The sequence below is a fragment of the Zootoca vivipara genome, chromosome 11, assembly GCF_965207765.1.
Source record: "Zootoca vivipara chromosome 11, rZooViv2.hap1.1, whole genome shotgun sequence".
NCBI lineage: Eukaryota > Metazoa > Chordata > Lepidosauria > Squamata > Lacertidae > Zootoca > Zootoca vivipara.
The window spans coordinates 14054114-14067979 of record NC_142594.1 but is presented as its reverse complement, the minus strand read 5'-3'; the positions used below and the strand labels follow the sequence as shown (position 1 = coordinate 14067979).

The window sequence follows — 13866 nt, the reverse complement described above, 5'->3', positions numbered from 1 at the left end:
TCCTGGTGCCCCCTGAATGGATTGTTCAGAATAGCTCTTTGCACAACCCACTAAGGAAGATAACAATAACCATTAATTGCACATTTATTCTGAATCCAATGAAAACTAGATTAGTTCCACAAAATCGGTGAACTTGATGCAGTGATACCAGCTTTTGAAAATCTGATAGTCATTTACACCTCCAGCCCCCCCCCCGTCACCTCCTTGCTTTTTGGCGGCCCTCTAGGTAATCCCATCCCTCCACAGGGGATGGTACCACTCACTTTGCGTACCATTGATCTTGTAGATTAATCTTGTAGAGCTAAATACCACCAAGTGGTATAACAAAAAGTGGCAGGGTAGAGCGCTCCTGGCCAGGATACTTTCTACACATCCCCCTTCCACCTAGTGTTCCATCCTCCACCCAACGAAAGAAAAACACAGACTGCCAACTATTGAGTATATTCTGCTTCTTTCTAAACACCCCACCGCCCTGCTTCTGCAAATCCTGTCGTTCTACCAAACCACTTCTCCCTTGTGGGTGGTTTCATTTTGGCCAGTTAAGGGACCACATTCAGAAGAATGAGCTTCACTATTAGTATTTATTCTATTAGAAAAAGCTAAGTAAACACACCATAAATCTGGAGCAGAGTCCCTAAGGTGGTTGGATGGCATCTTGTATGCCTCCTTCCGGCAACTCCTGCAGCTCAGCTGGTGCCAAATGTATTGTTCTGCTTGCCTTTGGACTACATCAGCAAGGCTGAGAGGTGGTCTTGTCGTCTGGACAGCGCAGGACCTCCAGACACACTGCCCAGGCTTGAACCCAGGAGAGGTCACTTTGGTGCTGCTAATGCAGCAAAACCAATGCGGGAGGCAGCACTTACGAGTTACCGGTCTTTGCAGCCACAGCAGGCGCCATGATTCTCCAGCGGTTTGATTTCACTCCTGGAGGTGCACTTCATTGTGTCTCAAGACCGATGAAATGTCAAACAATTTTTATATAGGATTTACTCTTAGATCCTGACTTTCCACTAAGGAACTCAAGGCAGCATTGGCGGTGTCTCCCCTCCCTCATTTTATCCTAACCCCCCTGTATAGTGGTCCCCTGCTCATATCTGGAGCTGCATAGCTGAACCTGCATCTCCCAGTCCTAATTCAATACTCTCTAGCTGCTACACACCACCTCCAGATATCTGAAACCGCTCCTAGTTTTGATATGTAAACCAGATTTCTTCCCCATTCATTCTCTGAATGCAGTTTTTATCAAGTGCTATTACCTTTGTGTGATTTATCTCAGGCTTTTAAAATCTTTTGCAAGGAACACTCCCCCCCCCTTGTTAGCATCTCTATTGTAGCATTTTTAAGGTCACTTCTCATTACCATAGAAAGTGCTTCTTTTGAGAGTGTGATGCTTATGAGTTTTACTTGGATAGCTGGGGAAAGGGAGGGGAGTACAGCTCTGGATTTTTTTTTTACTTTTCTCAAGGATCTACCGTATCTTATTTACAGTACTGCTGTTGCAGCATCCTCTTGGCAAATCTCCAAGTGAAACTCTATTTGAGGAGTCAAAGATCTGGTTGCTTTCAGTGCCAGAGTGTTCCCATCTGACCACTCAGTGGCATGCCGTGAAATGTTTGCAAAGCTCTTTGGGGCCAAAATCGCCCATATCAAATTTGACACCATTTGCGAAGCAGGTCAGAGAGGGGTCCTTGGAGCACCGAGTGTTCAGCGCTCCGGGGATCAGTTTCAGTTGTTGTGGCCTGAGGATGTGGACAGTTTCAGGGTGAGGCTCACGTGCCTTTTGGATCTTGGTCCATCCTGCTTTGTAGAAACTAGCCAAAGAGGATTCACTGGGTTGGTCTAGGCTAGGTAAAGGTAAAGGGACCCCTGACCATTAGGTCCAGTCGTGACCGACTCTGGGGTTGCGCGTTCATCTCGCATTATTGGCCGAGGGAGCCGGCGTACAGCTTCCAGGTCATGTGGCCAGCATGACAAAGCCGCTTCTGGCGAACCAGAGCAGCACATGGAAATGCCGTTTACCTTCCCGCTGTAGCGGTCCCTATTTATCTACTTGCACTTTGATATGCTTTTGAACTGCTAGGTTGGCAGGAGCTCGGACCGAGCAACGGGAGCTCACCCTGTCGTGGGGATTCGAACCGCCAACCTTCTGATCAGCAAGCCCTAGGCTCAGTGGTTTAACCCACAGCGCCACCTGGGTCCCTTGGTCTAGGCTAGCGGGTGGTTAATGCTTCGCTGCAGAAGGGGGTGATGCCCACCACCAGGGCTGGAAAAATAAGCATGTCGAGGGGAGGGGAGCACCCACAGAAATTTTCCATTGCTGGATTTTTAACATTAACAGTCACAAATGGCTCGGCAGAATGTTCATTTTCTCAACTGAAGTAGATAAAAAATCCCAACAGAGCAACTCTGCAACAAGGCAGGCTGGATGCCTTATCTCTAAGTATTGTATATAAGCAGAAGCATTACATAAGATTAGTTTTGAGGATCCGATCAAAGACTTTGCAGTTAGAACGAAAAAAAATAGGAGAAAGAAATTCAAATATAAATAAAGTGGAAGTATACAAAAATAAACATCATTTTCCAACTTACTGGAAGAATAAGAAATCAAGATAACAAACTTTTTTTAAAAGAATGGAAATGGTTTATTGAATATTTACAGATAAATTGCAAACAGATAAAAATATTAGCGGGATTATTGTAATAACCTGCAGTTTCATAAGAGCATATATTTATAGTAGATAATTAAATAAGCAAGTGAATTTGGATATGCAGAAGATATTAAATAATAAATTTAAGGAACCGCAGAAAGAGGGGGAAGTCAAATTCTGAAATTGATTGTAAAACTAATGAAATGTATAAATTTGGAATGAATGAATGAATGCTTTGTACAAAAGGACTGCCCATCCATCAAAAAATAACAATATACCGGTAGCCTACAATATCACCTTTACCACGTGTGCCCATTCGGCCACTTCGATTGGCGGAATTGGCACTCCGACAGATGCCACTTAAAATACCTTTTCCGCATTTGTAAGAACTCTGTTTAGTGTGGCAGCATCTAAACTTTGGAACTCCCCGCCTTTTGAGATCAAGCTGGCACCTTCACTGTATTCTTTTTGGCACCCACTGAAAACATTCTTATTTAGACACTTAGAAGGTTGAGGTGATGTTAATCTGTTTTGGTACTTTAACGTTCGTACGTCTTAAAGTATACGGTAGATGTGAATTTTTCTTGATTTTGCTGCTTTATCTTTTGTAATCTGATTTGAGGATTTTTATAGTCAATTATTTACAGAATTCATAATTATTTATTAAATAAATGAAGAAGCATAAAACAGTTTACACAGTTTCCAAGATTTGTGCTGCATATAGTGAGCAAAGCAGAACAGAACACCTCTTCTGATTCTACATTTGCCATAAGTTGCAGCACATTAAGTTCAGCAAATTGCTCCAGGATAAACTATTTACGTAGTCTAAGTCCGATGGATCAGTAATGAATTCAATAGTACTTTGTATTCTGCCTTCTTCTGATAGTTTTACTATTAATTAATGTAAACAACAAACATTAAAAACTTCCTTAAACAGGGCTGTCTTCAGATGTCTTCTAAAAGTCAGATAGTTGGTTTTTTCCTTGACATCTGATGGGAGGGCGTTCCACAGGGCAAGCGCCACCACCGAGAAGGCCCTCTGCCTGGTTCCCTGTAACCTCACTTCTCGCAATGAGGGAACTGCCAGAAGGCCCTCGGATTTGGACCTCAGTGTCCGGGCTGAACAATGGGGGTGGAGACGCTCCTCCAGGTATACTGGGCCAAAGCCGTTTAGGGTTTTAAAGGTCAGCACCAACACTTTGAATCGATCAACTGGGTGGCATTGATTCAAACCTTCAGGCCCACTGTGTTTGCTTAACTTCAGTCATCTTTCTGCCTTCTTCTTTTCTTTCAGCAAATGAAATTGGTGGCAGAGTCCCTGAAAGAACAAGCAAAATAAGAAGCCAAACTGAGCAGCTGTGGAAGGATACAGACTACATGAGAATTAACAGCAGGACATGCATGGTATTTGTACTATGTTCTAGCACTCCATAATATTATAGCATTACCTATCCTTATTCACCACTAAAAACCTCATTGAAAGAATATGATTATTTATTTCCCCCCTCCGCATACGCCAGCTCTGTGCCAGCTCTGGTTTACCATCTAAATAGCTGCCAATGTAAGGTAGCAATACTTAATGCACAGCTTCATATCCCCCAAAGCAGTTGAGCAACTTCATCCTTCTGCTAGAATATCTAGTCATCATTATTTTCTGTAGGCGGCTTATTAGATAGTTCCCTGCATTTATGAAGGAATTAATCCAAGTCTTGTTTACTGTAAAATGTGATGCATAAATCTGTCCTATAGGACCAATCCAGCCCAAGGTTTTGGATCTTTTTAAAGAAAAAAAAGTGTACTGTAAAATGTATGAGACTGAGTATTACAATATTTTAAGCTTAAAACCTGTGCCTTGTCAAGTTATTAATTTTAAGGAGCTGGGCAGGGAAGAATTTAGCATGCAGCGAAGCTCACTCAATGTGATGCATCCTCACTGAGATGTACAAATTTAACCCTGCTTGTATATTCTTTCTGCTCATCATTCACTTCCATTTTGCCGGGTCATGAGATAGAGGCTGTATTACACGATGGTTTTATCTGACCAGCAGGAGAGCCATTAAAAATATCTAATCATTGTGCATCTAATTTTTCCTGTGTGTACCAATATCGTTCTTTGTGGCTTTCAGGCTTTAAATTTGGAGAACTTTTAACCCAAGATCTTCTCTTTGACATGGCATGAGGCCAGCAATTGTTTTCTAGTGCGTAGGTGTGGCCTGCCCTAGAGGCGAAACTTCCTTCTCCGGAAAACCTTTTGAAGTCTAGATAAGACTGGTTCAATAGCTACTAAGACTGTTGGACTTATTATGTAGTAACATCTGGTATTAACAATGGTGCAGATCGAAGTCCAGCATGCACATCAACTTTCTCCTAGCACTGCGGTCACAACCCAGACAGAAGTAAATTGTCTGGGTTCAGGGCTTCTTCCCTTTTTTTAAAATTTTACAATTTAGTAGTCACAAGGCTGGTTTACTGGGACTAACTAAACAGCAGTTGGGAAATCGTTTTGATAGCTCAGCCTCCTTTGTTTTGCAGATGCACTGAACCACAAGGTGTTATAGTCATACCTTTTGTTACTTCCATCTAGGAGTACGGTGGGGTCTGCCCCTCCATAATAGCCTAGGTGTCTTCATCAGATATTCAGTTTTAACTAAACAGACAGATGCAACCAATATTTCTACAGACATACATAATTTTATTTGTATGCCTCCTTTTTACCATGCTCAAGGAGGCTTACAACATGAAACAAATGCATAGCTGCAACATTAACAAAAGCAGCCATAAACAATAAAAAGTATTAAAAATACACAACCCGGTAAAGGGGCCCCTGACCATTAGGTCCAGTCGTGACCGACTCTGGGGTTACGGCACTCATCTTGCGTTATTGGCTGAGGGAGCCGGCGTACAGTTTCCGGGTCATGTGGCCAGCATGACAAAGCCGCTTCTGGCGAACCAGAGCAGCACATGGAAACGCCATTTACCTTCCTGCTGTAGCGGTACCTACTTTGACGTGCTTTCGAACTGCTAGGTGGGCAGGAGCTGGGACTGAGCAATGGGAGCTCACCCCATTGCGGGGATTCGAACCACCAACCTTCTGATCGGCAAGCCCGAGGCTCTATGGTTTAACCCACAGCGCCACCCACGTCCCACACAACCCAGTATTTCTGCCCAATTGTTTTCCAACAAGAAAACCTGCTTTTGCCATCTGGTGTTCTGACCAAACATAGGTACCAGGATGACCAGCAAGCCTGAGGCACTTCTATAACTTTTAGAGTAGTTAAATGAAACTAACCTTCTGCCAGCTGAGCCAAACTAAATGGTCATATTTCCACCATTCTGGCAGTTCTGTTGGCTTTGCTTCACTTGTACTGCTAGTTAAAATGAGCCTGATAAAGCCGGTTGAAGAGGGTGTTTAACATGCTGTGCAGTTGCACTAATAATAATAATAATATTATATTTCAGTATTCAGTATTCTAGCATTCAGTGTATTATAGTCCAAAGTCATCCTGGATAGCTCAGTTGGTTAGAGGACGGTGCTGATAACGGCAAGGTCACAGGTTTGATTCCCATATGCGACAGCTGTGTATTCCTACATTGCAGGGGGTTGGACTAAATCAGGCATCCCCAAACTTCGGCCCTCCAGATGTTTTGGCCTACAACTCCCATGATCCCTAGCTAACAGTACCAGTGGTTGGGGAAGATGGGAATTGTAGTCCAAAACATCTGGAGGGTCGAAGTTTGGGGATGTCTGGACTAAATGATCCTCAGGGTCCAACTCTGCAACTCTTTGTTTCAACCGTGAGAGAACAGGAAGTGGCCTTTCATGGTATCTGAGAACTGCCCTTCCTTACAACCAGGCAACTCTTTTCAACCATGGTTCTGTGGTAAACTTTGAAGGGCAAGAGCTCAACAGAACATGCCCCCTGGCCGTTCCACCATAGTGTGTGTCCACCCCAGCTCCTAAAAACAGCAAGAGAGCTATGTTGCATCATTATAGAGAGAAAATCAGCCATATGTATGCCCAATTTATTAGGATCAGCTGGCAGGATGTGGAAAAGCAAACTGACATGGGGCAGTAGAATGGTTAGCGTGTAGGGTTTTAGCTTGGGAGACTTGGGCTCACAACCCTGAAATCTTCTGGCTGCAGGAGTCCAACTTGGGAACCCATTAAGCTTTAGATATGTATCTGCAGGCGGCTGAAATACAGCTCCTAGCTTTAATTAGGTAAAAAGACAAAAATCCAACTTGCAAAGTAGCACTGAAGACCTTTGCCGCCCAAGGCAAAGGGCGAGAGGGCACCTTCCCTTCCCCATTCCACTAACAGGAGCTGCCTAGACTGGCAGTTAATACATCAGCCCTGGTGATGATGGGAAACTTTGGCAGCCATGTAATTGGTACATAAATGAAAAAAGTGTCCCCCAGTGAAGCAGCAAGATATTGCAAGCACAGAGCGTTAGACTAATAGTTTGAAGTAGGAACCCCATCAATGAAAAGTACTGCCTACCCACCATGTCATTATTTTGCTCATCCTGTTTTCCTCTGCCATCACAAGAACAGTAAAACTTGGAAGCCCCATTTCTACCTCATTCGCTTGCCAGAGCAGATGGGAAAAAAGCCCAGATTTGTGGTTCCTTCACATTTCTCCTCCACTTTATCACTGGTCAGGAAGCATTATCTCCCTGGTAAAATTGTGTGTAGCAAGCAAATAATACTACATTCAGCCATGAAACACTGTGCAGAAAAGAGAAACCTCCTTTTTAATGTCCGCTACATTTGTGCTTTCAAACGAAAACTTAATATAAGCCGTATGTTGTTCTTGCAATCAATGCACAATTCGGAGTTGCACATCTGGAGGGGGCTGGATAAAACCAAGGTCAAATTTAGCAGAAGTTAATACGTAAGGGCAGCGCAAATCCATATACGCCCACTTTAAAGCTTAAGCAGAGGTCAAAGGAGCAAATACATTAGGATAATATTACGCAAGCTGAAGTTACCAGAAATGCACATGGACAGGAAATCGGGAACCTGATCAATCACCTCGACATAAATTCAACTTGGTCCATTTCAGTGGAGCGTTATGCAACATCCGAAATACAATTTGTTGCATTTTCTACAATCTAAACACAGGCACAATTAGTTCTGTGGCTTGCATGTTTTTGAAAATGTAAATAGCCACAGCAGAGAGAAATGTGATAATTATCAGGGGTGGGGGGGGTGGAGAAATTTTAACCTTTTCCTTGCTGGTTGTGTAGCCCTGATGGAAAACACAAGTTTGAAGCTATTTGCATTCAAAAGAAACTCCCATTGGGTGCTAGCATGGGATTTCCTCCCAAAACCACAATGGACCTACCACAAGGAATTTCAACATGGTGCCTTGCAGAAGTTGTTGATCTACAACTCCCATCAGCTTCAATACGCATACCCAAGGATCAGGGATGAAGGCAGCTGTAGATCACTAAAACCATGTTGGCTATCCCTGACAGATTCAGGAGGACTGCAACAGGGGATGAAAGGATTAAACTCCCTTTCACTGTGTCAAGGGCCAGGAGTCAGCTTTGCCTGCTGAACAGCAACCTGAAGGGGGAGAAGGTAAGAGTGACTCCACCTGCAGCAAGGATTCAGAGGAGAAGGCACTGATGAGAACCAACTGGCTTCAGTCTTCTTAAGCAGAGCCTCCAGCAGCAGTCAGGTACTGGCAACAATGCTTGTAGTTTCTGGCCTGATCTTGCTGCTTCCTTGCTCATCTTGACCCCAAGATCATCAGATTCCCTGACCCCTGGACCATCTGACCATGTGGATTGCTGTTTGCCCGCCCCTAGAACTGGACCTGACTTTGGATGCTGACTCTGCCTCCAGGCAAGAACAGCTCAGAGACTCTTCTGGTTAGCTGGCCTCCAGCTCCTCTGAGCTCTGCAATCTTGGTACGTTTTGGCCGTTTCTTCAGCAGTTGCATTTTGAGATAAATGTATGCATGTATATACACACCTCCCCACACACTCCTCACTTTCAGTTGTTGGTTTTATCTTCAGGATGCAGAAGAGAAGCAGCCCCTAATTTTAAGGCACCACCCTCATTCCATCTTCATTGGAAAACCCTTTTGACTTTTCCTTTTCCTGACGCCACCTGCCTAATCTGCAATATTTCACTTTTGCATCTAAAACCCAACTTAATGCAAAACTGTTGAGTTTTGTATCGTTATGTTCTACAATGATAGGATTTGGCTGAAGATAATTTTTCGAGGAGCTTTAGTTATTTTAACCAAGACAGGTGAGATGGTGGGGACAACAGTATAAAAACTAGTTAACTGTTGATATTTAAGCTTAAAGTTCCCAGTGAATCCTAACCGTATATGAACAATCTCTCTCACACACTGGTGCTTTTGCACTTAATCAGGTTACAGGTAGAACTGGCGATCGTAATGCCATAGCAGCAATGGTTACAGTCCTTTATATACAGTGGTGTCTCGGTTTTCAAACATAATCCGTTCTGGAAGACCATTTGAGTTCCAAAACATTCCAAAACTCAATACGGAAGCCTCAAACAGCTCAATACGGAAGCCGTGTTTCATGTTTGACTTTCAAGGCGCATTCGAAAACCAAAGCATTTACTTCCGGGTTTACGGCTTTCGAAAACCGAAATGTTCATCAATGGAGACGTTTGAAAACTGAGATGCCACAGTATATACATACAAATTTATGTATATCGGCCACTTGGATTCATTAAAACAATTGGGGGGGGGGTTCACACTGAAAAGAGGAAGTGGAGAGTAAAAATGCCCAATGACATAGAAATATATGAAAAAATGGCGTTTTTACCCTTCTCCATGATTGTAGCTAGCACTGCTGGAAGGCAAAAAAAGTGAAATATTGAGGGGCGGATTTTTTGGGGGGGGGGTGTTCATTGATTTGAAACAGCCTCAGGATTGGGAGAGGGGGGATCTGTAGCAGCAGCCAGAAGCTTATCCATGCTTGCAGAATACAAGATATATTCATATTAGCAGTCAATTTATTGATTAAACCCACAGACTTCACATTAAATTATAATACATCATACAGAAACAGAATACAAATTTTTCAAATATCTCTGTTAGCTGCCAGGAAAACACGATGACATTGATTTTCACTTGTAGCTTCATTACTCTCAACAGGAATTTAGCTAGAGTTTGTGTCATAAACTTTATATTCAAAGGTGGTGAAAAGTAACATTCAGAGTTATAGTATCCAGGATACCAAATGACTAATAGATTACAGTGGAACTTCGGTTTATGAACACCTCGGTTTATGAATTTTCAGTTTACGAACGCCGCAGACCCATCTGGAATGGATTAATTCACTTTCCATTACTTTCAATGGGAAAGTTCACTTCAGTTTATGAACAGACTTCCAGAACCAATCCTATATAATAATGTCCAAGTTGTCCCTGCGTCCAGTTGTCCCGTGTGTCCCTGGGGTACTGCGCATGTACCCCAGAGACACAGGGATTGGACGGAGGGACAACGGCCAACCGCCGCTCCGCCAACCGCCGTTCCGAAGCCCAGTCTCATGCTGGAGGTGCGCGGCGAGGCGGCGGGGGAAAGAAGCGCTCCCCCCGGCAGCCTTGCCGCGCACCTCCGGCATGGGACAGCGCTTCCTCGGCCGAAGCGGCAGCGGGCGCCTAGGGAAGCCGGCTTTGACTTGGCGGCGGCGGGAAGAAGAGGAGGAATTCCTCCTCTTTTTCCCACCGCCGCCAAGCCAGTCCCCAAGCCGAAGTGTGGCGCGGTGGGGGCTTTTCGCTGTTTGACTTCCCGGAGTGAAGGGGGAGGCAAACGGCAAAAAGCACCTGCCGCGCCGCACTTCGGCTCGGGGACTGGCTTGGCGGCGGGAAGAAGGGGAGGAATTCCTCCCCTTCTTCCCGCCGCCGCCAAGCCAGTCTCCGAGCCAAAGTATGGCGCGGCGGGTTTTTTCGCCGTTTGCCTCCCCCTGGGGGGAAGGCAAACGGCGAAAAGCCCCCACTGCGGACTGGCTTGGCGGTGGCGGGAAGAAGGGGAGGAATTCCTCCCCTTCTTCCCGCCACCGCCAAGCCAGTCCCGGAGCCGAATTGCGGCGTGGTGGGGGCTTTTTGCCGTTTGCCTCCCCCTTAGCTCGGGGAAGGCAAACGGCGAAAAGCCCCCCCCCCCGCGCCACAATTCGGCTCTGTCCCCCGCGCGCTTTAGTTTGGGGAAGCAGGCAGGGAGACGCAACAGCCCGGGAAGCTGCGGGCTGTTGCGTCTCCCTGCCTGCTTCCCCGAGCCGTAGCGCATCGGGGGACAGCCGAAGATCGGCGGGCGCTGTTTGCCGGGGTTGACAAACCCCGGCAAGCGGCGCCCGCCGATCTTCGTGTGACAGGCAGTGGGGAATGCAGGCAGGCAATAGAGCAAGCGCCTGCCTGCCTTCCCCGCCGCCAGTCCCCCCGGTGCTTCGTGCAGCGCTGCTGGGTGCCGACCCAGCAGGCCGCTTCCTTGATCTGGCGGCCTGCCGGGTCGGCGCTGATCAGCGCTGCGCGGAGCACCGGATCGAGGAGCCGGCATGCATTCTAGCGCCCGTTTATTTAACGGGCTGAAGACACTAGTTGTGTTCATAAACCGAGGTACCACTGTATTTGATTAAATTGTATTGTGTTTCGTAGAATGCAATTTTTTGGAGCGGGTGAGGTCTGTTTACTGGATTAATGAACTGATTCATATCAACTATTTTGCCCCAATGTTCATCTGTACATAAAATTTTCTTTTTTTTTTTTTCATTTTGAAAAACCTTTATTACTTGTTAAAAATTACAAAATTACAAAGAAAATACATACAAAAGAAAATACATATAATCCAGTTACAAAACCAGAAAATACGTATAACAGATAAACAGCCTTTTCCAATCGTAGCATTCTAAAATCGGCCATAAAATCCCACTAACCCAAAACTTAATCTTTACAATTGGATCTGGGGGCCAAGAATATATGGAACCGGACAAGAGAAAGAATAAGAATGAAAGAAGAACAAACATAAGAAGAACGAACAAGGAAAGGGAATCCAGGTAAGTCAGAGGTACGGGAAGGTGGGACGGGGGGGTAGGGAAGGGAGGAAGGGGAGGAAGGGGAAATAAACAAAGAATAGAGGTAGATAAAGTAAAAATAGAAAAGGTGTAAAGTAAGATAAAATTTTGACTTCCCAACACTTATCATCGGTTCCCTCACATAAATAAATTTTACTAAGCTTCTCCTTTTATTTACATCAATTGCCTTTCTCTCCTCCCATCACCTTGTTTCCTATCCTCTTGTGTCTCTTAGTCTAAACATATCATTAATTTTGTGCTTATTTTTTGTTTATGAAAATATTCATCCACATATTTCCACTCATCTTTGATTTTTTGTTTTGGTATCCTTCTGATCGTTGCGGTTAGCTTTGCAAGTGTCATGTATTCAGTCAATTTTATATGCCAATCTTGAATAGTTGGAACCTTATCTCCTTTCCAATTTTGGGCGATCAGCATTCTAGCGGCCGTACACGAATAAAGAAGTATATTCCTCCTATCTTTTGGTATGTCCTCTGGGATCATGCTCAGCAGCAAGATCTCAGGTTTTTTCTCGAATGTCAACCTAAGCATTTTTTTCATTTCTTCGTATATTTTTGACCAATATGAGCTAATCCTATCGCAGTTCCACCAGCAATGAAAAAAATCACCCAGTTTCTCTTTACATTTCCAACATTTATCCTGGTTGTTTCTATAAATTTTAGCTAATTTTGCTGGTGTGAGATGATACCTATAAACCATTTTCCATATATTTTCCCTTATTGTCATACATGCTGTGAAATTTATATCTTTAATCCATAATTTCTCCCACTGTTCAACATAGATTACCCTCCCTATATCTTTTGCCCATTTTACCATTACATCTTTTACCATCTCATCTTTCATTTCCCATTCCAGCAAGAATTTGTATATTTTCGCCAATGATCTCCCCTGATTTTCTAATAGTAATTCTTGTAATTTTGATCTTTCCTCCTCGAATCCAATTACTTTGTGTTCTTTAAAGATCGATTGCACTTGAAGGTAATGTAACCAGCTTTGACAATATTGCTCAATTTGGTTGTATGGTTTTAGCTCATATTGGTTGTTTATTTTCTCAATTAATTCTTTATATGTTGGCCAATTATTCCCTTTGGGTTCTTTGCTTGTTGCTGACATTTCTACAGGTGAAGCCCACCACGGTATTTTAGGTTCTAGTAAGCATCTGAATTCTTCCCAAATATCGAACAGAGGTTTTTTAAATATATGATTTTTGAAGGATCTGTACATAAAATTTTCAAGGGGGCTGACAGAAATTACATGAACCTAGAGCAGACATCCCCAAACTTTGGCCCTCCAGATGTTTTAGACTACAATTCCCATCATCCCTGACCACTGGTCCTCTTAGCTAGGGATCATGGGAGTTGTAGGCCAAAACATCTGGAGGGCTGCAGTTTGGGGATGCCTGATCTAGAGCTTTCATGGGAGTTTTTCCTGGAAAGCACCCTTTATCAAAGAGGCCAATGTATGAAAAAGCATTTTAAAGCAGCATCTCTTCAGCTGGTGGAGAAGCTGTGTTGAATATTTTATTCCAAGCCATTTCAGATAACTTGACCCAGGGGCAGGGAAACAGAGAGAGAGAGAGAAGCAAACTCTGTGTGCAGTTCTCACCCATGTGCAGAGAGTAGTTTTGGACTGAAGTCAAATCTGGTTTGCAAGCCCAAAGGCAGAAGATTGCAGTATGGTTTGAGGCAGCTAACAGAATCCTTCCAAGCTCTTTCCTAATAAAGTACTGTAAATGTGTTTCTGTTAACTCTGGACTGGCAGGTTTCAAAAAGGTTGTGATCAAAGAAATTTCGATTAATCCATGATACCTAGCCCTTTTATTTTCAAATATAATCTCTCTCTGTGCCATTGATGTGCACACCATGTTATACCTGTAAGGGTGTGTGTGTGTGTGTGTGTGTGTAAGAGATGGGACTTGCAGACACCTCAGGATGTCAAATTTGTTGCTTTTCTGACCATGTCTGTCAAAGTGCCACCACGACCTGACCAAGTCAGATAAAGTCAGGTATTTTATATTGTCCATTGGCTCCATTTTCTTCAGGCTTCTCTTATGAAAGATTGAGTTTTAAAAGTTTAATTTTAAATTCCAGCTATTCCATTTTTATAAAGAATGTTCATTTCCAACTTAAATGATGAATAAA

At 43.8% G+C, this 13866-nt stretch overlaps 1 protein-coding gene across 3 annotated transcripts in view; it reads left to right on the top strand.

The window, feature by feature from the left end:
* Nucleotides 1-4733, top strand: part of ANO10 (anoctamin 10) — an 88055-nt gene extending 83322 nt beyond the window's left edge. For all 3 annotated transcript variants that reach the window (XM_088653870.1, XM_035129045.3, XM_035129046.3), the window contains exon 13: nucleotides 3943-4733. In XM_088653870.1, coding sequence (XP_088509996.1) covers nucleotides 3943-3987 — 45 coding nt within the window. In that variant the 3' untranslated portion in view covers nucleotides 3988-4733. The remainder of the gene's footprint in view (nucleotides 1-3942) is intronic.
* The last annotated feature ends 9133 nt before the right edge of the window (nucleotides 4734-13866 follow it).